Genomic DNA, 20799 nt, shown 5'->3' with positions numbered 1-20799 from the left:
TCTGTTTGTCACATCATTATTTCTACCTAGTGTTTCAATGGGGAAGTCAAAGACTATTTCTGCAGCCAGCTGTCTGGATGGAAGTCCTTGCAGGTTCACGATCTTTACAGTTCCTGTCCAAACGGTACACAGATTGAGAATGAGCATGAAAGACATTTGAAGGATTCACAATATGCGAGGGGACTTACTTTCCAAGGTGATGAGAACAGTGTCTCGGTCCAGCTGGGTTACCTGCACGGCTCTGAGTGCTCCACTATCTCCTGACGCACGGAAAGAAGGAAGCTTGTTGAAACAAGTTGAAGCTTGAAGCTTCAGGAAGTCAGCAGAGAAATTCAGAAACGGTCCTACCTGGCACTGGAACAGGAGCGCCGTTCAGCTCTATAATATCAAACCTGAGCTGTTGGCCGGTTGGTGGTTTATCATTACTACAGTCTCTCACTCCAACACACAGCTGAGGAAACTCATCTGTTGCCAACACCAGCAGTTCAAATATCGGAAGAGAATCTGGGAGCCTGATGGCGAGTTGCTGTGAAACAGTCACCAAGGAAACAAGAAAAACTTAAGGTTATGTATATAACCCCGGTTCTCTGAGTAGCATGAGTGAGTGTCTCACTATGGGAACGCCTCCTGCGTGACCTCATCAGAAGCTCAAATACCATTACGCCAGCCCTTACAGGTTGGCTAGGTGATGCCCATGTCAGGAGGGGCCAGTGCCTCCCTATATAATAGGCTGACATAGCGTCAGATGTCATTCAAAACAAGCCCACCTCTTCCTCGCTTCCATAGCAAGGAGGGCGGTCTGGTGAGACACTCACTCATGCTACTCAGAGAACCGTGGTTATATACATAACCTTAAGTTCTCTTTCATAGCATTCGTTTCGTGTCTCACTATGGGAGAAATACTGACTCCCGGATTGGCAGACATGCCTGTTAAGAAGACAACTGTCCCCAACAGCACTTCACAGGGGAGAGGCCCCCACCCGGGAAGAACCTGCACTGAGGACTGAATGTGCTAGGTTAGGTGCTGTCACATCTAACCTGTAAAACCTAGCAAATGTATGAGGCGAGGTCCAGCATGCAGCTGCACACACCTCCTGAATAGAAACTCCCCCAAAGAGAGCCCATGAGGTCGCCAGACCTCTAGTGGAATGCGCACGTAAGCCAGCAGGGGGCTGAAGGCCCCCGCTAGTATAGGCCAAGGCAATTGCTCCCACTATCCAATGGGAGAGGCGCTGTTTAGACACAGGCTTTCCCATATGTGGTTTAGCCCAGGACACGAACAGCTGGTCACTTTGTCTGACACTCTGGGTTCGGTCCATGTAAATGCGCAGAGCACGGACTGGACACAAGGTATGCAGCCGCTGTTGCTCCTCTGAGGAGAAAGGCGGTGGGCAAAAGGCCGGCAGTTCTATAGGGGAACATGCGCCGACAACCTTCGGGACAAAGGCAGGGTTGAGCCGCATACAGACCCTCGTATTATCCGAGGAGAACTGAATGCATGACTGATGCACTGAGAGAGCGTGGATCTCTCCCACACGTTTAGCAGAAGCTAAAGCAATTAAAAGAGCCGTCTTCAAGGACAGAAATTTCAACTCAACCTGTTCCAGGGGTTCAAATGGGCAACAGGAGAGCGCAGCCAATACTGTGGGAAGGTCCCACGATGGAGCCAACGGCCTAGACGTAGGCAATTTACGGCGTGCACCCTTCATGAAACGGCATATTAAGGGATGCTGGCCAACAGTCTTTCCCTCAAAACCAATATGGCAGGCTGAAATTGCTGCCAAATACACCTTGATGGTGGAGAAGGCTTTACCCTTATCAATCAGGGCCTGAAGAAATGACAGAATCACAGCCACAGAGCACTGAAAAGGGATGGCCTGTGATTCTAAGCACCAGCTTTCAAACACACGCCACTTGTGCTCATATAGCGTCCGAGTAGACGATGCTCTAGAACACTGAATAGTGTCGATAACACTATGAGGGAGCCCCACCGTGTTCAGGTTAAACCACTCACGGGCCAAGCCCATAGAGCTAGCCTCTCTGGGTGGGGGTGGAATATTTCCCCCTGTGCCTGAGACAGGAGGTCTCTGCGTAGTGGTAACGGCCAAGGAGAGCCGCACAGCTGCTGAAAAATCTCCGCCAGCCAGTGTTTCCCTGGCCAGTGCGGGGCTATCAGGATCATATAGTGACTTCTCTCCCTCACTCTGGCCAGAGTTGGAGAAATGAGGGCCACTGGGGGAAAAGCATAGAGGAGGGTTCTCGGCCACTCGTGAGCTAGAGCATCCACCCCGAGTGGAGCTCTCTGATCGTGCAGCGAGTAAAACAGGGGACACTGAGCATTCTCCCTGGATGCATAAATGTCCACGGTCGCCTGACCGAATCGCAGCCAGATCTGCTTCACCACCTCCGGGTGAAGCTTCCAGTCCCCATACAGCGGGTTGCCCCTGGAGAGAAGATCTGCTCCAAAGTTCAAGACCCCCGGCACGTGAGTTGCTCTCAGTGACAGCAGGTGGACACTGCTCCAGACTATCAGTCTGTGTGCCAGCGTGTGTAACTTGGGGGACCCCAGACCCCCCTGTCTGTTGATGTAGGCCACAACGGTGGAATTGTCCGACCTCACTAAAACATGATGACCTCTCAGCCAAGGGAGAAAGTGTTTTAGCGACAGGTGAACCGCCAGCAGTTCCAGACAGTTTATGTGGGCGGAGCGCATGTGAGGGCCCCATTCCCCATTCACTGTTCTGCCCTCGTGGGTGGCCCCCCAGCCGGAAAGAGAGGCATCTGTGGAAATCACCTTCCTGGCTGAAACTGCCCCCATGGCAACGCCCTGAGACAAGAAACCTGGCCTCTTCCACTCGCGGAGAGCGAGTGAACAGTCTGCAGAGACTCTCACGCGACGGTGGCCGTCTCGGTGAGGGTCCAGTCCCCGCGAGCCCACCCAGCGCTGAAAGCCTCTCATGTGCAGGCGTCCCAGTGTTATCGCCACTAGAGAAGAAGCCATCAGACCGAGCAGCCTCTGGCACTGTTTGAGGGTCACTGTGTTGCCTCTGCGAAATAGTGCAAGGGATGACTGTATGGCCGCCGTTCTCTCCGGGGACAGAAAAGCCCTCATCCGAAGGGAGTCTAGGCTGAGCCCTATGAAAGTAATGCATTGAGTTGGCGTCAATGTGCTCTTTTCCACGTTTATCTGGAAACCCAAACTCTCCAGATGGTGTATGAGAGCATTTGTGTGACAAGTCGCTCCCTGGCGGGTTGGGGCTGCCACCAGCCAATCGTCGATGTACGTGGCCACCCGAATGCCCTTTTTCCTGAGCGGGGCCACTGCTGCCTCGGTGCATTTCACAAACACCCTTTGGCTCAGTGAGAGACCAAAAGGCAGGACTACAAACTCGTATGCCATCCCCTGGAAAGCAAATCTCAGATACTTTCGGTGTGGGGGATATATGGGGATGTGGAAATAAGCATCCCTCAGGTCGATTGATGTGAACCAGTCGCCCGCTCGTACAAACCGTAGCAGCGAGGCGTGCGTCAACATCCTGAACTTGTATGTCCTCAAATGCCGGTTCAGGGCACGGAGATCCAGAATGGCTCTCATCCCCCTCCCCCCTTTCTTTGGCACAAGGAAATACCTTGAATAAAATCCGCTGTGCATTTCCTCGGGAGGGACAACTCTTATAGCTCCTTTGTCTCTCAAGGTGGAAATTTCCTCCAGGAGAAAACTGGCAGACTCGCCCGGAGCACGAGAGTAAACAATTTCTTTGAATTGTGGTGGAGCGACACTGAATTGCAGCCTGTAGCCCTTTTTCAATGTCCTCAGCACCCATGCTGACTGAGTGCAGGTGGCCCAGCTCTTCATGTGGAGAGACAGAGCGCTCACTGGCCACTCCACCGAATATGGTGTTTTGGCGCCCCCTTGTGGTCGCAGCGCGAAACACACGCCATTTCGGCGTCCCGTCACCTCTGTCACAGGCGAGCGAGGTGACGGGCTCATCTGCATCATCACAGCCGTGGAAACGCGAGTCTCCACGGGCTGCGTTATGGCAGACGGTGCTCCGTTTTTCAGCATGTTTGATTTTCTCATGTGTTTTGCAACACTCGACAGCGCCCTCAGCAAATTGCCTGGATGCGCGTGTCGGGGCTTTTTTAATACAGAATGCATGAGAGAAGTGCTCGTGTGGAACATGTCCCGTTGAACTTGCTCTGGAACGGAGCTGGGAGGCGGCAGGGCGGCCCATGAAGGGGGGAAACTGGGTTCGCTCCCGCCTAGAGGAGAGGCTGTCAGGCCGGCCGCTTCTTCCTCCTCACGATCGCGGCAGCGGGGGGAGGAGGAGGGGCCGCTTGAGGTCTGGCCTGGGGAGACTGCTTCCGAGTCCATGGATTCTTAGGGGCCCCGGCAGCCTGGGGGGCTGCCTGCGTCTTAGGCACTTTGGGAATCCTGAAAGCGGGGACCGGGCGAGACGCTGCCTGCGCGAATGACTGGCGCGGCGCTGCTGGGGTGGCGTGCTGGGCCCTCCTCGGCAGGCAGAGTTTCAGAGCCTCATCATCTCTCTTTTTCTCCTCACATCTCTTCTGCATGGATGTAACAGCCGCACCGAAGAGACCGTGAGGGACGACAGGGGTGTCGAGGAGTTCCTCTTTTTCCTTAGTCGTCAGGTTGGTGAGCCCGAGCCAGCGTGCTCGCTCCTGAAGAACCATGAGGCCCATGGCTCTCCCAGTAGCCTGTATGGCTACCTTGTGGAGGCGGAGGACGTGGTCAGTTATAACGCAAATTTCATCCCACACTGTGGTATCTGTGTTAGCTGTCATGTCCTCTTCTAGCTCAGCTTGGTAAACCATTAGCATAGAAGAGGCGTTGTGGGCTCTTACTGACAGAGCCGCTGCCTTGTAGCACTTATCTGTAAGGCTAGACTGGAAGCGGTCTGTTTTGGAGGGGAGAGATGGGGCCGATGAGGACAGAGACGTCTTCGGGTGAAGATGGCTCGCCACCAACGGCTCCACTTGTGGCATCCGGCGGAGGCCGATAGACTCCATCCCCTCACAATCCAGCAGGGAGCTCCCCTTGATGGGGTGTTTCTCGCTGTAAGGTTTTGCTTTCCACGTCACCGCTATCTCATCGAGTAGCTCAGGAAAAACAGGCAACACATGCTTCCCCGTCTTTTTCGCCTTCGGCAATTTCTTACCGTCAAAACGAGACTTTACAACCTCTGTTTGTATGGCGGGCCACGGGATGTTGAGCCTAGCGGCTGCGCGCTTGCACATGTCCTGCATGTCGAGATCCAGGGGAGAAGGCGGTGTCGGTTTTTCAACCTCGCCGGTAGCCGAGGGCTTCGCAGCCCAGCTGATGCTAGCCAAGGAGGTGGAATCGTCCTCCTCGTTAGCATCTCCTCCCCAGGTGACTCCAGCATCGCGGAAAAACACACAATCTCCGTGTGCCTCCAGCGACGGGAAAGCGGTCGCGATGGGCTGAGGGTCTGCCTCTGCCCAGCTCGGCCCTGGCGTTGCGGCCAAATCATCGGGCATCTCAGTTTCTCCTTGCGCCGCAGCAGCCTCACACAGCAAAGGGTCGCCGCCCGACAGGTTAGCCCGGCGAGCTAGCCTGCGGCGGAGTAGTTTGCGTGGGAAAGCCGCGCAGTGGATACAGTCGTGTGCAGGTGTCAGGGCAGCCTGAGCGTGAGATAAGCCCAGGCATGCCGCACACACGGGGTGTGTATCCCAGGCAGAAATCTTCTTGCCGCAAGGACAAAGTTTTGCAACTTCGTTGGCCGTCATAGCCATGGTTAGCTAGAGGATTGCGCACGTTAGCGAGACTGACACTGAGTGCGGAGAATATTGCTACTCCTCGCTAGCGTGGGGTGAAAAGTGTTGCTACTTTTCTACAGGTATTGCTACCTAATGTGTAAAACCGCTAGCGTCGAAGGGTATTGCTACCTGATGGTGAAGCTAGGGGTACCTTTATTAGCAAAGTGTTGCTACTTCCCTGGGTGAAAGTATTGCTACTTGGCACCCGCACTAGCCACAGAACAGTATTGCTACTGCTTGTATGCTAGTGGACAACTGAAAAGCTGGGAACAAAGCGCCCGGCGACCGAGTTGTTCACTCGAATCTGTGGACAGTTTAGCTTTAGCACCCAATAGCACAGTTGTCTACAGGCTTCTGTGAGAAGCGAGAAGAGGTTTTTGAATGACATCTGACGCTATGTCAGCCTATTATATAGGGAGGCACTGGCCCCTCCTGACTTGGGCGTCACCTAGCCAGCCTGTAAGGGCTGGTGTAATGGTATTTGAGCTTCTGATGAGGTCACGCAGGAGGCGTTCCCATAGTGAGACACGAAACGAATGCTATGAAAGAGAACTAAATAAATTCTCATGATGGTTAAGTGATGCTTGTTAAACCTGAGCTGAACCTGTTCATACAACCGTCCAAAACAGCGCAACAGAATTCTTGTATGATTAGTAAATCTTGAGATTAAAGATAAACCGATGCCATCCACCCATCCATCCACCCATCCATCCTGCCGTCCACCCATCCATCCATCTGTCCATCCATCCACCCGTCCATCCGTCCATCCATCCGTCCGTCCATCCTGCCGTCCATCCATCCATCCACCCATCCAGCCGTCCATCCATCCATCCACCCATCCGTCCATCCACCCATCCGTCCATCCAGCCGTCCATCCATCCACCCATCCAGCCGTCCATCCATCCACCCATCCATCCATCCATCCATCCATCCAGCCGTCCATCCATCCATCCATCCAGCCGTCCATCCATCCATCCACCCATCCAGCCGTCCATCCATCCACCCATCCAGCCGTCCATCCATCCACCCGTCCATCCAGCCGTCCATCCATCCATCCACCCATCCAGCCGTCCATCCATCCATCCACCCACCCATCCACCCATCCAGCCGTCCATCCAGCCGTCCATCCATCCATCCATCCAGCCGTCCATCCATCCATCCATCCAGCCGTCCATCCATCCATCCATCCAGCCGTCCATCCATCCAGCCGTCCATCCAGCCGTCCACCCATCCATCCAGCCGTCCATCCATCCATCCATCCACCCATCCAGCTGTCCATCCATCCATCCATCCACCCATCCAGCCGTCCATCCATCCATCCATCCATCCATCCATCCGTCCATCCATCCGTCCATCTGCTTCCGCTTATCCTTTTTCAGGGTGGCGGGGGGCTGGAGCCTGTCCCAGCTGTCTTAGGGCGAGAGGCGGGGTGCACCCTGGACAGGTCCCAGTCTGTGGCAGGGCTAACACATAGACACAGACAACCAGTCGCACACATTCACACCTATGGGCAATTTTGCGTTTCCAATGAACCTGTCCCCTAACTGCACGTCTTTGGACTGATGCCACTTTTCCATAATGTTGTGACACAGGTGTGTTTCTCCAAGCAGCACTGTGTTAGGACTGCAGACAGGCTTAACACAGAGCTCTGTTCTCACAGTACATACATTATCTTCATGAAATGTGCGAGACATTCACAAAAAACCTGTCAATTAGTCTGCTATGTGATCTAATGGTGCATGCTGGTGTCGAACTGTGTGCTGATAACACTGTTCCTGTAGCACAGAAAACACATGGTAACCATTCAGTTACATGAGCTGAACCCAGAGAAGGTGCTGTTGGTGTTTTTGGACGGCGTTTATACAACGTTTCTTTTATTTAGTCTCTAAAATCTTGTTGGGCTTGAATAAAAAGTATGCATATGTTATTAAAAAAAACAATGCATGCTTCAGATTCTGATATGCTGTCTGTCTACTTTTATGTAATTCAGGTCTAATGGCTGGTTTGCATTGTGGAAATAGGGTTAGAGTTAGAAAGGAAGACATTTATTCAGGTGGCAAGTTCAACATATCTATACAAACCTTTAGATGCATGAACTTTTGAAGAGGCTCATACCACAAGAGTAAAACCAGGCCAGATGGGACAGCCCCGCACAGAAATGTGCTATCTGTGTATGGGTTTCTTGCTGAAACAGAGAGAGCAGGACTAAGTGTCTGCAGTTGTTCTCCGTGAACAAACAGACTGACCAGAGTAACTCGGCATTGCTTACCTACACTGCACCACCTACAACCTTTAGTGTCAGGAATCTTTACAGATATGGCAAACTTTCTGTGGCCAACAGAGAATATCCAGGTCAGAACAAGCAGACAAAATTGGGTTTACAGTATCCTCCTTCCTCAAAATCAGGTGGTAGCATCATACATGACATTATTAATACTGCTGCACCTACAGCTCCTGTTTCCCTGCATCTGTGATGGCGTGTCGTACCTGAGACTGATCCGCTCAGTGAGGCGGTTGGTGCTGAGCGACAGGCTGCTGTGTTTCTTGTGCAGATGTCCTTTCTGTTCAAACAGAGCTGGCAGGCTGTGCGAGTAAAGCTGGGCCGACTTCCCTGCAGGATGGAGCCTTTTTAGAGCAGCATATTATCGAGTGGACACAATGTTCTCCGTTTGTGTCACGCTGTTTGTTACCTGATACGGACATCAGCACATTGTTCATAACATATAGCCATATACATCGCTGAGGGAGGAGCTGTGGGGAAAAGACAAGCAGTTCACTGAGACTTCAAACATCCAGCTTCAGTCATCAGACTGTTCCAGAAACACCATTTCCTGGTTTTCAGTGCTCCTCCTTTCATCAGGAGCTGCACTCCTTACTCAGGGTTTTCAGGGTGATGCGATTAATGACTTGCACTTTTCTGTTATTACTTGCATTTTTACACAATGCTCTTCTACTCTGACTGACACTTTCAACTACCAGTTTGACCGCGCATCACTCTTTTCTACCTCAAAACGACCAGTTACACATGTCTGCATGAATTCTGCACGCACGTTTGCACTACAAGCTGCACACAAACATGTGCACACACATGCGCACACTCACGTGCACACATCCATGATTTACTCCAAACCTAACCTTCAGCGCTTTTTAACTTCCAACCCCTTCAGTGGAAACATCGGGAGAAGTTTGCCAGATTTAGGGTTTGCAGTGTTATTGCAGTGTTAAGCATAGACTGGTTTTAAGGAGGTCGCTCCTTACTGGGGTTATATTGTCATAGTATCTTATGCTGCAGACCTAACCTGTGCTGGACCGAGTTATTCCTCCTGCATGTCTGTGCATGGATAGTCGAGCATCTTATGAATATAGCCACTTGACCTTTGACCCAGTTCAGTATAAGATATTGTGAAAGTATTAGTCTTAGCTGACTTTCCTTCGTGTTTCTAATGTTCTTGTGTTACTAGTAGCCCTGATGTTTCCCCTGTCTGACCTCTGTCTCGTCTATGTGTTGCTCAGTTTTCTGGTGTGTCGTGTTTTTGTCCGTCTTCCCTCCTTTTCCTCTCATCGCCGTCATCTGTGTCCAATCATTTTAGCCCGTACCTTGATCCCCATCCGTTCATCTTTGTTCTAATCCCTGTTTTGTAGCATGTAGCATGTAGCATGTCTTCCACACATAGCTCCTGCCTCTGTGCTCATTTTGGGATTCTGTTTTGTTGTTGGCTAATTTTGTGGGCAGCTAAAGTTAAAGCCTTGGTTTTGCTTTGCTGACTTTCCCCTGGTGCTTTGCAAATAAGTTGTCTTTCCAATAACTTCACCAGAATGGAGGGCAATGAAAAGCATTAAAATGTTACCAATTATACTCATTAAACACAGGACATGTAATAAAGGATTCAGGCCAGTTAAGTGGAGTGGACAGCATGGCTGTTAAAGCATTATACAAATGTGAGAGAATTACGATCTTACCTTCTCTAATGTATCTTCATGAAGTTCATTAAGGTTCAGTGTGTAGATGCCTTCTTCTGCCCCAAGAATAAGATACTGATCTAAGTAGGAAAAGTGTTTATATAAAGAAGTTTCCATCAGCACCAAACACCATCGCATCACAAGGTTCAGACACCAGACCTGCTTTCACTTTGGCTGCTATCCCCATTAAGAGTGCCTCTTTGTGCTACAATGCCAGGCAACAGCACGCACATGACCCATCCTGTGTGCAGGCACCTGGCCACTACAGTGCCACATCACATTCATTGTGACACATTGAAGGACGTGCACACGTAACAAAGAGCATCTCTGCACAACAAGACCATCTTAAAGAGAACACAGCCACATTTAAATCAGTTACAGCTTTCCTTTCAAACAAGAAGTCTCCCTTTCATCGTACCTTGCATAAATGAACTGTCTGCTCACATTAATATAAACCTGTTATAAACCTGCTGCTGTGAGATTTCTGAGAAAACGCTCTCATTACTCCACTATGAAGTAAAAATAGAACCACAGACCAAACCACTGACCTCTTGTTTTGGGAAAAATCCAGGTGACGGCGCAGTTGATTTTTAGAGGGCAGCCATTGAAGACTTTAGAGAAGCAGGCTCCCATCTACAGAAGCAGCAGAGCAACTGAATCACATATGGTCTGGCATGTTTAGATTGACTCTTCAGTTTAGGTATGTTATCTTTCCAGCAAAACCAAACTGGCTGTTATACTTTTATTCAAATTTTTTCTGTTCAGTCATCCAGGTCACGGTAATCTGAGGAGCTTTGTCTCCCAATAGGCCTTAAAATCTGGGACTCTCCACCTACTGCTCTTAGAACTGAAGGAGCTTCTCAGATAAGAGATGAAACGTCCCGACTCTTTGTCTTTCAAAGCTCCTTAGATCACAAACCAGTTTGCACAAGAGTTACTCTAAAAGTGAGGAAGTAGTGAGAAGGTGCAGAGGTTTGTGGAATCTGTTGGGAGGACGCAGCCATTAAAACACACGGTTGTACGTGAGGAAGCATATCATGTTAGTCATGAGAGCTTTGGGCGTAAAATGTTAAACTTCACACTTACATGGACTTGAGGGGTGGGAGGAAGGCCATGACAATCAGCGCTCTAAAAATGTCAAAGGTTACACATAACAAATGTTATTATTTTTTGTAAATGTCACAAATCAGCATTTTGACTGTTACACGGTGTGTAGTCCGACACCTTTAAAGGATCCAATCATTAGGAAGTTATAAGGTTAGCAAATCACACAGGCTGATATGCTGAGGCTTCCACTTACATCATCCTTCGTCTTCCTCCTCAGTGTGCTCCATTCTGGTGATAGTGGGGTCTCTCGCTTGGGTGAGGAAGCAGTAGTAACCAACTCTGCTGGCACAGCGCCCTCCGCTGGCTGACACGTTTCACTGCAGCCCTTTGTGATGTCCTGAGTGGCTGAACACCTGGCCAAGGCTAAAAAGAGAAAGAGATTTTTGTGGGACTCATTGTGAGCTTGGTCAGCTTAAAGTGGAACTATTACGGTCATAGCTGAAGTTAATGCATGCATTAAGTCATGTCTGCAGTAACTGCAATATACATTATTACATGGTATTAAAGTTCCACATCACGGCATCAGTGATATAGCAAAACCATTTACATTCATTAGCGTACAAAACAACAAGCAAGCGCAGTGTGTCAGCCTGAAAAAGCAGATACTTTGACAACCTCTAAGAAAGTACAAAGATGACTAAAATATGCAAGAAAACTGCTCCTGCTGAAGGTGGAAACAATAAACAACAAACGTGTTTCACCACTTGAGGCAAAAACACTCCATCGAGTACAACCAGATCACGATGGCACACAAGGAGGAGACACTAACAATGTTAAGCAGTTGTTCAAAAAGCCTGAGCCAAGATACAACATCCCAGGTAGAAGATAACTTTTTATTTTATGTGATGATATTGTGGAGTTAGAAGGTTGATTTACTTTTCTGTTAAAGTGTTATATGTTATATGTTTTGAGTTTTCTACGATACTTTCGTCCTTACATTTGTCTAATTCTGTGTAACTGCTCTGCACTCCAACTCTGCTGATGCAGGCGCATTGTAACAATTCAATTTAATGTATATATCAACAAATAATCACAACATTTGCCTCAAGGTGCTGAATAGTGTAAGGTAAAAAACCCTACAATAATACAGATAAAACAGAAAACCCAACAATCATATGACCCCCTATGAGCAAGCACTTTGGCAACAGCAGGAAGGAAAAACTCCCTTTTAACAGGAAGAAACCTCCGGCTCAGGCTCAGTGAGGGGCGGGGCCATCTGCTGCGACCGGTTGGGGTGAGAGAAGGAAGACAGGATAAAGACCCATCAAGCAACTTATAAGGATAAATGTGCAGGCAAATTGTTTATATCCAGCAAAGCTGAGAATAAAACTGGACACTGGAGAGAAGACCTAACAGAGGCCGCACGGCGGCTGAAAGAGCTCTGAGAGTCTGAACAGGGCGTGGAGAAAGAGAGTGCATCGAAGAGGAGCTGAAGGAAGGCTGGAGAAGCAACAGGGAGGCAGCGGCGTCAGCATCAGACCTCAGGGCCCTTATGCAGGAAGAACTCTAAATTAACTCAATTCTAGAGCGACTTGAATATGTGTTGATTGATACGTTGAAAGGGACAAAAGAAAGAAGAACTCGAGACAAAGAAGTAGATGCACACAACATACAGTGGATGTTTTGTTTCTGCCAAAATATCGATGCAGATACGTTTCAGATAGTAAAATATCCCATATTAACAAACAATATATTTATAAAGTTCAGACGGAGGACGCGTTTAGGTTTAATATAAGTGGATTACACTCACCTAGGATTTATTGACTGTTTCTTATCAATTTTTACTCCCTGAAGAATATTTTAAAATCCCATCATGTTGGATTTTATACTTGATTTAAAAAAACATATCCAATAATGATTTCGTACATTTATTTAATATTTCTAAGCGTGAGACTCAAGAAAAATACTAATAGAAAATGCGAGGAATTGAGGGGTGTCAGTAGGGGGTTTGGCGGTGGGAGGAGCTCAGATGGTCACGTCCCAACAGGTTTATTTTGTTCATAGTGAAAGGTAAGGACTCTCACTGGCTGCTATAAGCATGTTTTGACGTGTTTTCTGTGGCAGTAGGAATGAGTATAAACACTCTGCTGCCAGATTTTGTTCATGCTTCAACATTCAGGATTTTGTTTGCTGTATCAGCCACACTCGTGTTTTAGTTCTGTTTTATGGCTCCGAGAGGTTGTGTCATTTCTCCAGACAACTTTTGTTTGATTTGTGCTGAATACACTGTTAAAAGTCAACAAAGGAACATAAGGGATTTTGCGAATAAAGTTTATTTTGCTTACTTTAAAATGAAACTTTGGGATCGAGACAAAACACCCTGATTTTTTTGCAAAAAAAACAAACATTTTTGGATTCAGCACCCTAAAAATATCCCATTCTCGCGTACAGAGCAAAGGGGAATATGCAATCATATAGAGAAAATGACACATATGCACTTTGTTAGTTATAACATGAAAGGAATTAATAACCTGATTAAGAGAAACAAATCCTGTGACAGTCACAGAGACTGCAGTGCTCTGCAGCTTTGATTCTAGAAACCGACCTGAGACAGAACATCATGTACCGCAAAAAGGGACCCCAGACCTGATTAAAGATATCTCTCCCCTTAACTCTGTACATGACCTGTTCATATCAACAAGAGTTAGATGATGCAGTATTATCCTGCAACCTGTCATAACAGCCAGATGCACCCAGAGCCTCTGTCTTCCAGAAAAATTCATGCTGTCAGGTAACAGACCCAGGACACACAAAGCTGGAGTCTTAGAGAGATTAAGATGAAAAAGATCATTCATTAGGTTAACATGTATTTTCCACATGCATACAGCATATGAACTTACGTCCTGGCTTCTTTCTGACATTTCCAGCAGGTTCTGGAATAACTCCTGGATACTAGATGGAGGGTCTGGGTTAGTCTTCAGATTAGATCAAGGTCCAGATCCCCCAGCTGATGAATTCCTGCCCTAGCACACGCATCCCACTTGAACGCTTTCTTACCAATAAATACTTTCTTGTTATATCAGACAGAGGCGAGAGAGGTGAGAGAGGGATTAGTGTTGATGAACTGGTGAGCTCTAAACTAAGTCTCTTGTACAAAAGCCAAAAACTGGACCTTTAAGGCCTCTAAAGGTGTAGGAGCCACTAAGCTTTCATCAGTTGCCACCTATGATGGCAGGAGAGTTATTCATCTTAACTAACTGAGAGATAGTGGCACAGTATCCATTTTCTATCTCTGATAGCATATATGTTGAACCGATTGAAGGATGGCTTTCTGCCTGCCCACATATCTCAGTCTCAGGATACAAGATTAATAAATTAATCAGAGGCAATGATGATATCTGGGGACTGGGCTATGCAAATGAATGAAAGGGTTTCCTTTCGCTGGCCCAGACAGGGATTCAGATATCTAGGAATTACACTCACGGCAAAATCCAAGCAATTATTTGAAGCCAATTACAACAAGCTCATTGGACAAATAAAGAAAGATATATCACGATGGGACATTCTACCCCTCTCTTTATTTGGAAGACGCGAAAGCTTGAAAACGGTAAGATTGAAAACATGGAGTGTCCAGCAGTGTCTCCAGACTTCAACCCCATCGAACTGGTTTGGGATGAACTGGACAGAAGCAAAGCAAAGCAACCTACAAAGTCCACATTTATGGGAACTTCTGCAGCAGATATGGGAGAATATTTGATTTCTACTGTAGACAGAAGCCACGGCTGTGTTCAGCTGTTATGTCTGCCAAAGGGTCGACTTTGATGAGCCAAAGTTTAGAATACATTTTGGTCTAAAACTGATTGCATGATTTCTTTTTTAACTCCAGCTGCACTATGCTTTCATTTCAGAGTGCAATCAGACATTAAACTGCATCATTTTCAATAACAAACTGGAAGAACTGGGGTGTTCTAAAACTTCTGACTGGTAGTTTAGGTCATTCATTGTGACCATTCTGGAATCATTGACTGGATACTTTAACTACAGAGAGCTCTTTTACTTTGATATGCTGTGTGACGTTCATGTAAATAATCCTTAACAACTGCACAGTCAAAAGTTAATATAGTAGTTTTATAACTTTCCCCTCTGAAGGAGCTTTATTTAAAGCTACGGACGTTTACAGAAGCCTACCAAGAAGCACCACCCAGTGCTTATGACCTGTGCATCAACAGTGTGCTGCGCCTGGTGAAACATCAAGTATATAAAGACATCGCTGGGATCACATACGTTTACCTCACTGTCTGAAATAGTCTAATACAAACATCTGAAACTGCAACGTTATGTGGGACAGGACAGAAGTTAAAAGAAAAAGTGTCTGTTTAAAGGCAGACAAAGCTGAGGTCTAATGTTGTGATGAGTACCTGTGGTGGAGTCGGCTGTGACAGCGCTGTCGGGGCCCAGTGTACAGGTCGGTCTCGGTGTAAGATCTTTGTCCTCTGTGCTGGGAGTCAAAGAGCTGAAGGCTGGCAGTGAGGCCGTAGACGGACTGAACACACTGCTCTTTCTGCCTCCCTGAGAAACACCATCAAACATGTTACTAAATACAAATACACATTACTGCATGTGACAAGGCTGACGTGCATGGGAATGTCGCTCCCATGGTTTCATACTGAACACATTTCTGCATGTTCATCAGATGGAATAATGCCTCTGTGGTGAGTCATGGTGTTTCCTCCCTTCTCCACTGGCATTAGAGGGTGTTCCCAGGACCTCAGCTGTCGAGGGCATTTTACCCCTGCTACAACTGGACCAGACGATAAGCGATTAAAAACCCCATGAGAGGTGCAGCCAATGCTAGGGAGGAGGGGGGTAGTCAAGGGTGAGCGCCTGGTGGCTGGGCCCCAGCCAATGGTGCCTGGCCAGCAGCAGCCCAAAGGAAGCCTGCACTCCTTTGGATCCACCACCTGCAGAAGGCGGCCAAAGGGGTTCAGTGGCAAATGGATTGGGCAGTGGTCAACTCCTTGGGGGAAAGTTTCTTAAAGTTTAGGATGGCTTAAGGAGCCATCCTAGTTGATACAACTGAGAAGGTGCCTCTGGATTGGGAGATTAGGGCACCCTAAGAGCCTCTTGGCCCCCAGCCTCCCTGTGAAGGTCTGTGCTAGGGTACAGGAAAGAAGAGTCCAGCAGTTAATGCAATCTTGGATCCAGAAAGAATAAAGCCATTTTTACCCTGGTCATGGAAGGCTGCAGCAAATCCTTATTCTCCTGGGGACATTCAAGTTTCCCCAAAAACTCAACACGTGTTTTTGGACTTAAATTAGGCATTTACAGAGTCAGTACACAGGAGTAGGTTTAGCTGGTTGAGGGGGTTATGTAGCTGGCTAAGTAAGCCTTCTTTACTCTTTATCTCCTTTACATCTATGGCCAATTTAGAACTGCCAGTTAATCTAACGTGCATGTATTTACACTGGGACGAAGCCAGTTACCCAGCGAAACCCCAAGAGGCAGGAGGAGAGCGCACCAGTGCCACACAGAAAGGCCCCAGGTGGGGTCTGAACAAGCATTACCCACTGTAAAACCACGCCACCCAGAGGCTGGTTGGAACAAATAACCTGCTTCTGTACTGAGGCAAACGTAGAATTTGAGGAAGGCTAATTTAATTTTAAAGTTAGTAGAACGCACAGACAGGAAACTGATGGAAAGTCATAATTAAAGCTTTCCACACAATTTTCACCTTCCATTAAAACACTTATGCTACTTTGCATTTTTAAGCATTTTTTGTCATCTTTAGGTGTACACATATTAAACTAGTATGGAAGAGTAGAAACTGCACATACTACAAAAGTATTTGCTCATCTGCCTTCACACGCATATCGACTTGAAGCCAATTGATTCTATACAAGTTGGAACAGCTGAATTTGATGACCTGGACAGGTGAGTGAATACCTTTAGCGACATATAAACTAGTATATAAAAGTTGAAGATACACACAGACACAGTATATATGAACTACTCTAGAGTGACCGAATTGCGACAGAGATTTGGTTTATGGCAGAATGATTCACACTCACATCAGCACATGGCACTCTCTTGATGGTTAAACTCCTGAAAGACAAAGGAGCAACAATGGTCATGCTCTAGAAGGTGAAGACGTCTTATAATGAAATCCACATCAAGCATAATAGAAACAAGCCGGACATAAAGGCAGGTGCTGGAGATGCTGAGGGTTGGCTAAGAGCAGGACATGAACAAAAATCGGAAGGAAACATTACAACAAAGCAAGCAAACACCAGACGTTCACTGAGGCGGTGCTGGTGTGGAAACCTTTTAGAATGAAACACTATGCAGGAGGTAACAGCTCCCCTCCTATATCCAACGACATCATGGATAAAAAGAAGAAATAGAAAAAAAAAAACCCTGCACAGTCCGAAGTCTAGCACTAGTCAGTTTTCCACATAATGTGAGGGAATCAGCACAAGCACCACATCAGTGACAAGTAACACAAACCCAAAGAAGTTAACAAAACACGTACATTTGTGCTAAATCAAACGTGCTCCCAAACTACAGTTCATGGAGGTTGGGATTAGATCAGATTGAACACAAACCTGCTGATTATACCCAACACACAGACAATGGTTGATTTTCATATCAAGAATAATTCCATGACAAGCAGCTTATTTCAGGTGAATTCAGGTGGGATGGGGAGACATTGGTGTTAGGAAAGGCTAGAGTTAATGGACATGGCCTACCTCAGCTCGAGAGCTTGCTCCACACATTCCAACAGGCTCCTGCAACACGAAGACCTGATGTTTATCTGACTACAGGCCTGAATGGCCCAAGAAGGAATTAACCCAAGGTTTGATCACTGTCTATCATTTCAAACTCAGGCTTAGAGCACTCGTTTTTGTGCCAAGGGTTATTTCCAGTTTACCTACCATCAAACACAACTCACCCAGTTATATGCTTGAAGAGTTGCAGCAGGGATTATATACAGTTGTGGTCAAATGTTTACAAAGCCTTTTAATGGACTTTTAATGATTTATTTTCTTTAATGACTTAAAAAAAACAAGATCTGGGTGTACAAGTTTGAATTTAATTTGAATTTTTTGCAGATCCACACAGAGTCAAAAGTTTGGACACATCTTCTCATTTGATGTTTTTCCTTTATTTTTACGACTTTCTACACTGATGTTTTCAGTTTGTAACTACAAATATACGAAGCAAGATATATGGAATTATGTCGCGAAGAAAAAATTGATAAATAATTCTAAATACATCTTATACTTTCAAAGTAGACTTTGCTTTGTTGACAATGCTGCAAACCCTTGGCCTTCTCTCAATGAGCTTCATGATGTAGATGCCTGAAACATCATGTTGATGCATGCTCAATCATCCAGCTAAGGAAATCCACAAAGGTTGATTCTGTTCATCTGGACATTTTCAGTGGGAGAAACGTTTCGTCACGCATCCAGGTGACTTCTTCAGTCTCAGCTGACTGCAGGTTTCCAATCTTATAAACAGGACATTTGCATAATGACTGAAACCAGCACCACTGAAGGAACAACAACCACTGATCAGTGGCCACGAGTACCATTCACAGAGAGCCTGTGACCTGTGGTATGAGGTCCGGTCAGTAGCTTTGTCTTGTTCTAACTGCTTCAGACAGTCTGTCCCCCTCTTACTGTAAACACTTCCTGGGTCTCGTTTCAGGGGCTCGTGATCAGTTCGACTAGCGGGATGGATGTTTTTCTCCGCTTGGGTGACCTGTTTGTCAGACAAATTCTTCACCCACTTCTCCACATACTCAGTGTGACACTCACTGGACTGACCAACACTCAGAACAATGTGGAAGTCCAAGGAACTCAGTCAAGATCTAAGAAGGAGAATTGTAGGTTTATGCAAATTGTCAGGGTCTCTGCAGATTCAAAGGTCATCAGTTCAAACTAGTACATTAGTACAAGTTATACCACTTTGGGTTTTCTTCCAGACTTTGACAAACACCCTTGGATGACAGGAAATGAGCCGGGGCGTTAAAGAACAACCCACAAATCACCAAGGTTCAAGACTCAAGACTGGCATGGACCAGAAACTGCTCAACACCAGCATCACTGTCAACAGTGAAGACAATTTTACATCGCCATAGCCTGAGAGGGTGCTAACCAAGCAAGAAGCTCCTGCTCCAAAATCGACACAAGCTTGAGGGAAATTTGCAGCTGCCCACACGAACAAGCCAAACGCCTTCTAGAGAAAGGTAGTTTGGTATGTGTGGAGGAGTAAAGGTGAGCCTTTCAAACCTGAGAATACTGTCAAGCGTAGTGTTGATAGCATCATGCTTTGGGGCTGTTTTGCTGCCGGTGGTAATGGTAGGCTACACAAAGTGGGACACTGCAGGACAATGATCCCAAACACACATCAACATACATCACTGGTTCTAGAATGGATAAAACAAACATGAAGCTTATGAAATCACCTTTCCAAAGCTCTGACCTCAACTGAGGTCGGGTCTGTACCAGGAAACCAACCAATTTACCAAGTTTTCCAAGAACAGTGGTTCGATAGAATTACACCAGCTTGTTGATGACTACCAACAGTGTCCAGTCACAACTTGTTAAGAAATATTTAACCAAAACTGCATATGCAGCCAGCATATATACTTTGACTCTATGTGGATTAGTGAAAATCAAAACTTTTTTTAAAGTTTGGTGTTTTTTTAAGTCATTAAAGATGTTGTTGTGTTGATTAAAGCCCAGAGTGGACGTAAACGTCTGATCACAACTGTAAATGATTCCTTTGTGCACATGTCATCATTTTAAAAACAAAATAAAATAAATTAAATAGATTATGCAACCATCTTTTTTCATAAATATACATTTATTGGCCACTTTATTAGGTGCACTTGTGGGTACACTCTATTTTCACCGGTCGTTTGCTCATTAATGCAAACATCTGTTGGACTTGAAGTTCAAACTGAGCATCAGGAAGAGAAGTGACGTGTGAAACGAGTGTACCCATTTTCTGACAGCTGCTTCAGCAGGATAACGGTCTTAAAAATGACAGCGAGTTCACTGTGCTCCGCGGTCAAAGGTCTCAGTGCAATCCTGGATGTGCAGCAGCAGTGCATGCAATGCTATCATGTCAGTTTGAACCGAAGTCTCTAAGGAATGTTTTCAGCACCTTGTTGAATCTTTGGCATGAAGGCAAAAGGGTCCAACACAGCACTACCAACGTGTACGTGATAAAGGGGCCAATAGTATAGTCTCCATTATTTTAACTGGCACCTGGAAGTATCCAGACATAAGGAGCATTACTTCATTATCACAATCTGTGAATGAACGCAGCTAGATTGGATCAGCTGGAGGGCAGAGGCACAAACTAACTAAACAGAGTCTGCAGTTGATTCGTGTTTTGTTTGTTTATTGTTTGTTTATTCATCCACTCTTACTGCAAACAGTTAACTTTTTCAAAGTTATGCAGTTAGAAAAAATCATGCTAAATTTCTTTTTGTTTATTTGTTTTTACTACAGGTTACTCCTCATTGCTCTGGGAGGACACTCGGTTCTCTTGGTACCTGCAGTAATACTGTTCTCATACTGTGTGGATAAGCTGGCATTCTGGCCACATAGGAACCACATGTCTACTTTTATGAGTTACGATTTATGGTGCTACATCCTGGAAAAAATACCGAAATCACTACATGTTGGCTGAACAAAGCAAACACCTGCTAAAATAATTCATGCAAAGTTTTTTCAAAACTTATACATGCTACCCATCAGCTGGATTTTGTAAATAAAAACAAAACAAACAAAAATATAAAAATCCAGATAAGTTAGCCTAGCCCAGTCTACCACGTGACCTTTTCCCTGCTACCTGACAGAGTAACAATCAACCACAGCAGAACACAACTTCCCTCCAGCTGATCCAATCTAGCAACTTTTTAAATGCACCTTGTTATATTATAGTGTGCAGTGTGCCAATGTGACATCTCAACAGCCAAAA

General features: G+C 46.4%; 1 protein-coding gene across 2 annotated transcripts in view; it reads right to left on the bottom strand.

Moving 5' to 3' along the window:
- Positions 1 to 20799, bottom strand: part of map4k2 (mitogen-activated protein kinase kinase kinase kinase 2) — a 49292-nt gene that overhangs the window by 2657 nt on the left and 25836 nt on the right. The window contains exons 16-29 of one of the 2 annotated variants that reach the window (XM_040038671.1): positions 17553 to 17591; positions 16875 to 16908; positions 15225 to 15375; positions 11060 to 11229; positions 10846 to 10887; positions 10308 to 10392; positions 9760 to 9839; positions 8490 to 8550; positions 8287 to 8410; positions 8069 to 8127; positions 7881 to 7984; positions 349 to 526; positions 189 to 260; positions 27 to 113 (exon numbers count right to left, since the gene is read on the bottom strand). In XM_040038671.1, coding sequence (XP_039894605.1) covers positions 27 to 113; positions 189 to 260; positions 349 to 526; positions 7881 to 7984; positions 8069 to 8127; positions 8287 to 8410; positions 8490 to 8550; positions 9760 to 9839; positions 10308 to 10392; positions 10846 to 10887; positions 11060 to 11229; positions 15225 to 15375; positions 16875 to 16908; positions 17553 to 17591 — 1286 coding nt within the window. The remainder of the gene's footprint in view (positions 1 to 26; positions 114 to 188; positions 261 to 348; positions 527 to 7880; positions 7985 to 8068; positions 8128 to 8286; positions 8411 to 8489; positions 8551 to 9759; positions 9840 to 10307; positions 10393 to 10845; positions 10888 to 11059; positions 11230 to 15224; positions 15376 to 16874; positions 16909 to 17552; positions 17592 to 20799) is intronic. The other variant, XM_040038672.1, reaches the window with a different exon arrangement.

This window comes from Simochromis diagramma, unplaced genomic scaffold (assembly GCF_900408965.1).
Source record: "Simochromis diagramma unplaced genomic scaffold, fSimDia1.1 OVJJ01000336.1, whole genome shotgun sequence".
In the NCBI taxonomy this organism is placed as follows: domain Eukaryota; kingdom Metazoa; phylum Chordata; class Actinopteri; order Cichliformes; family Cichlidae; genus Simochromis; species Simochromis diagramma.
This window is presented reverse-complemented; position numbering and strand designations above follow the sequence as displayed.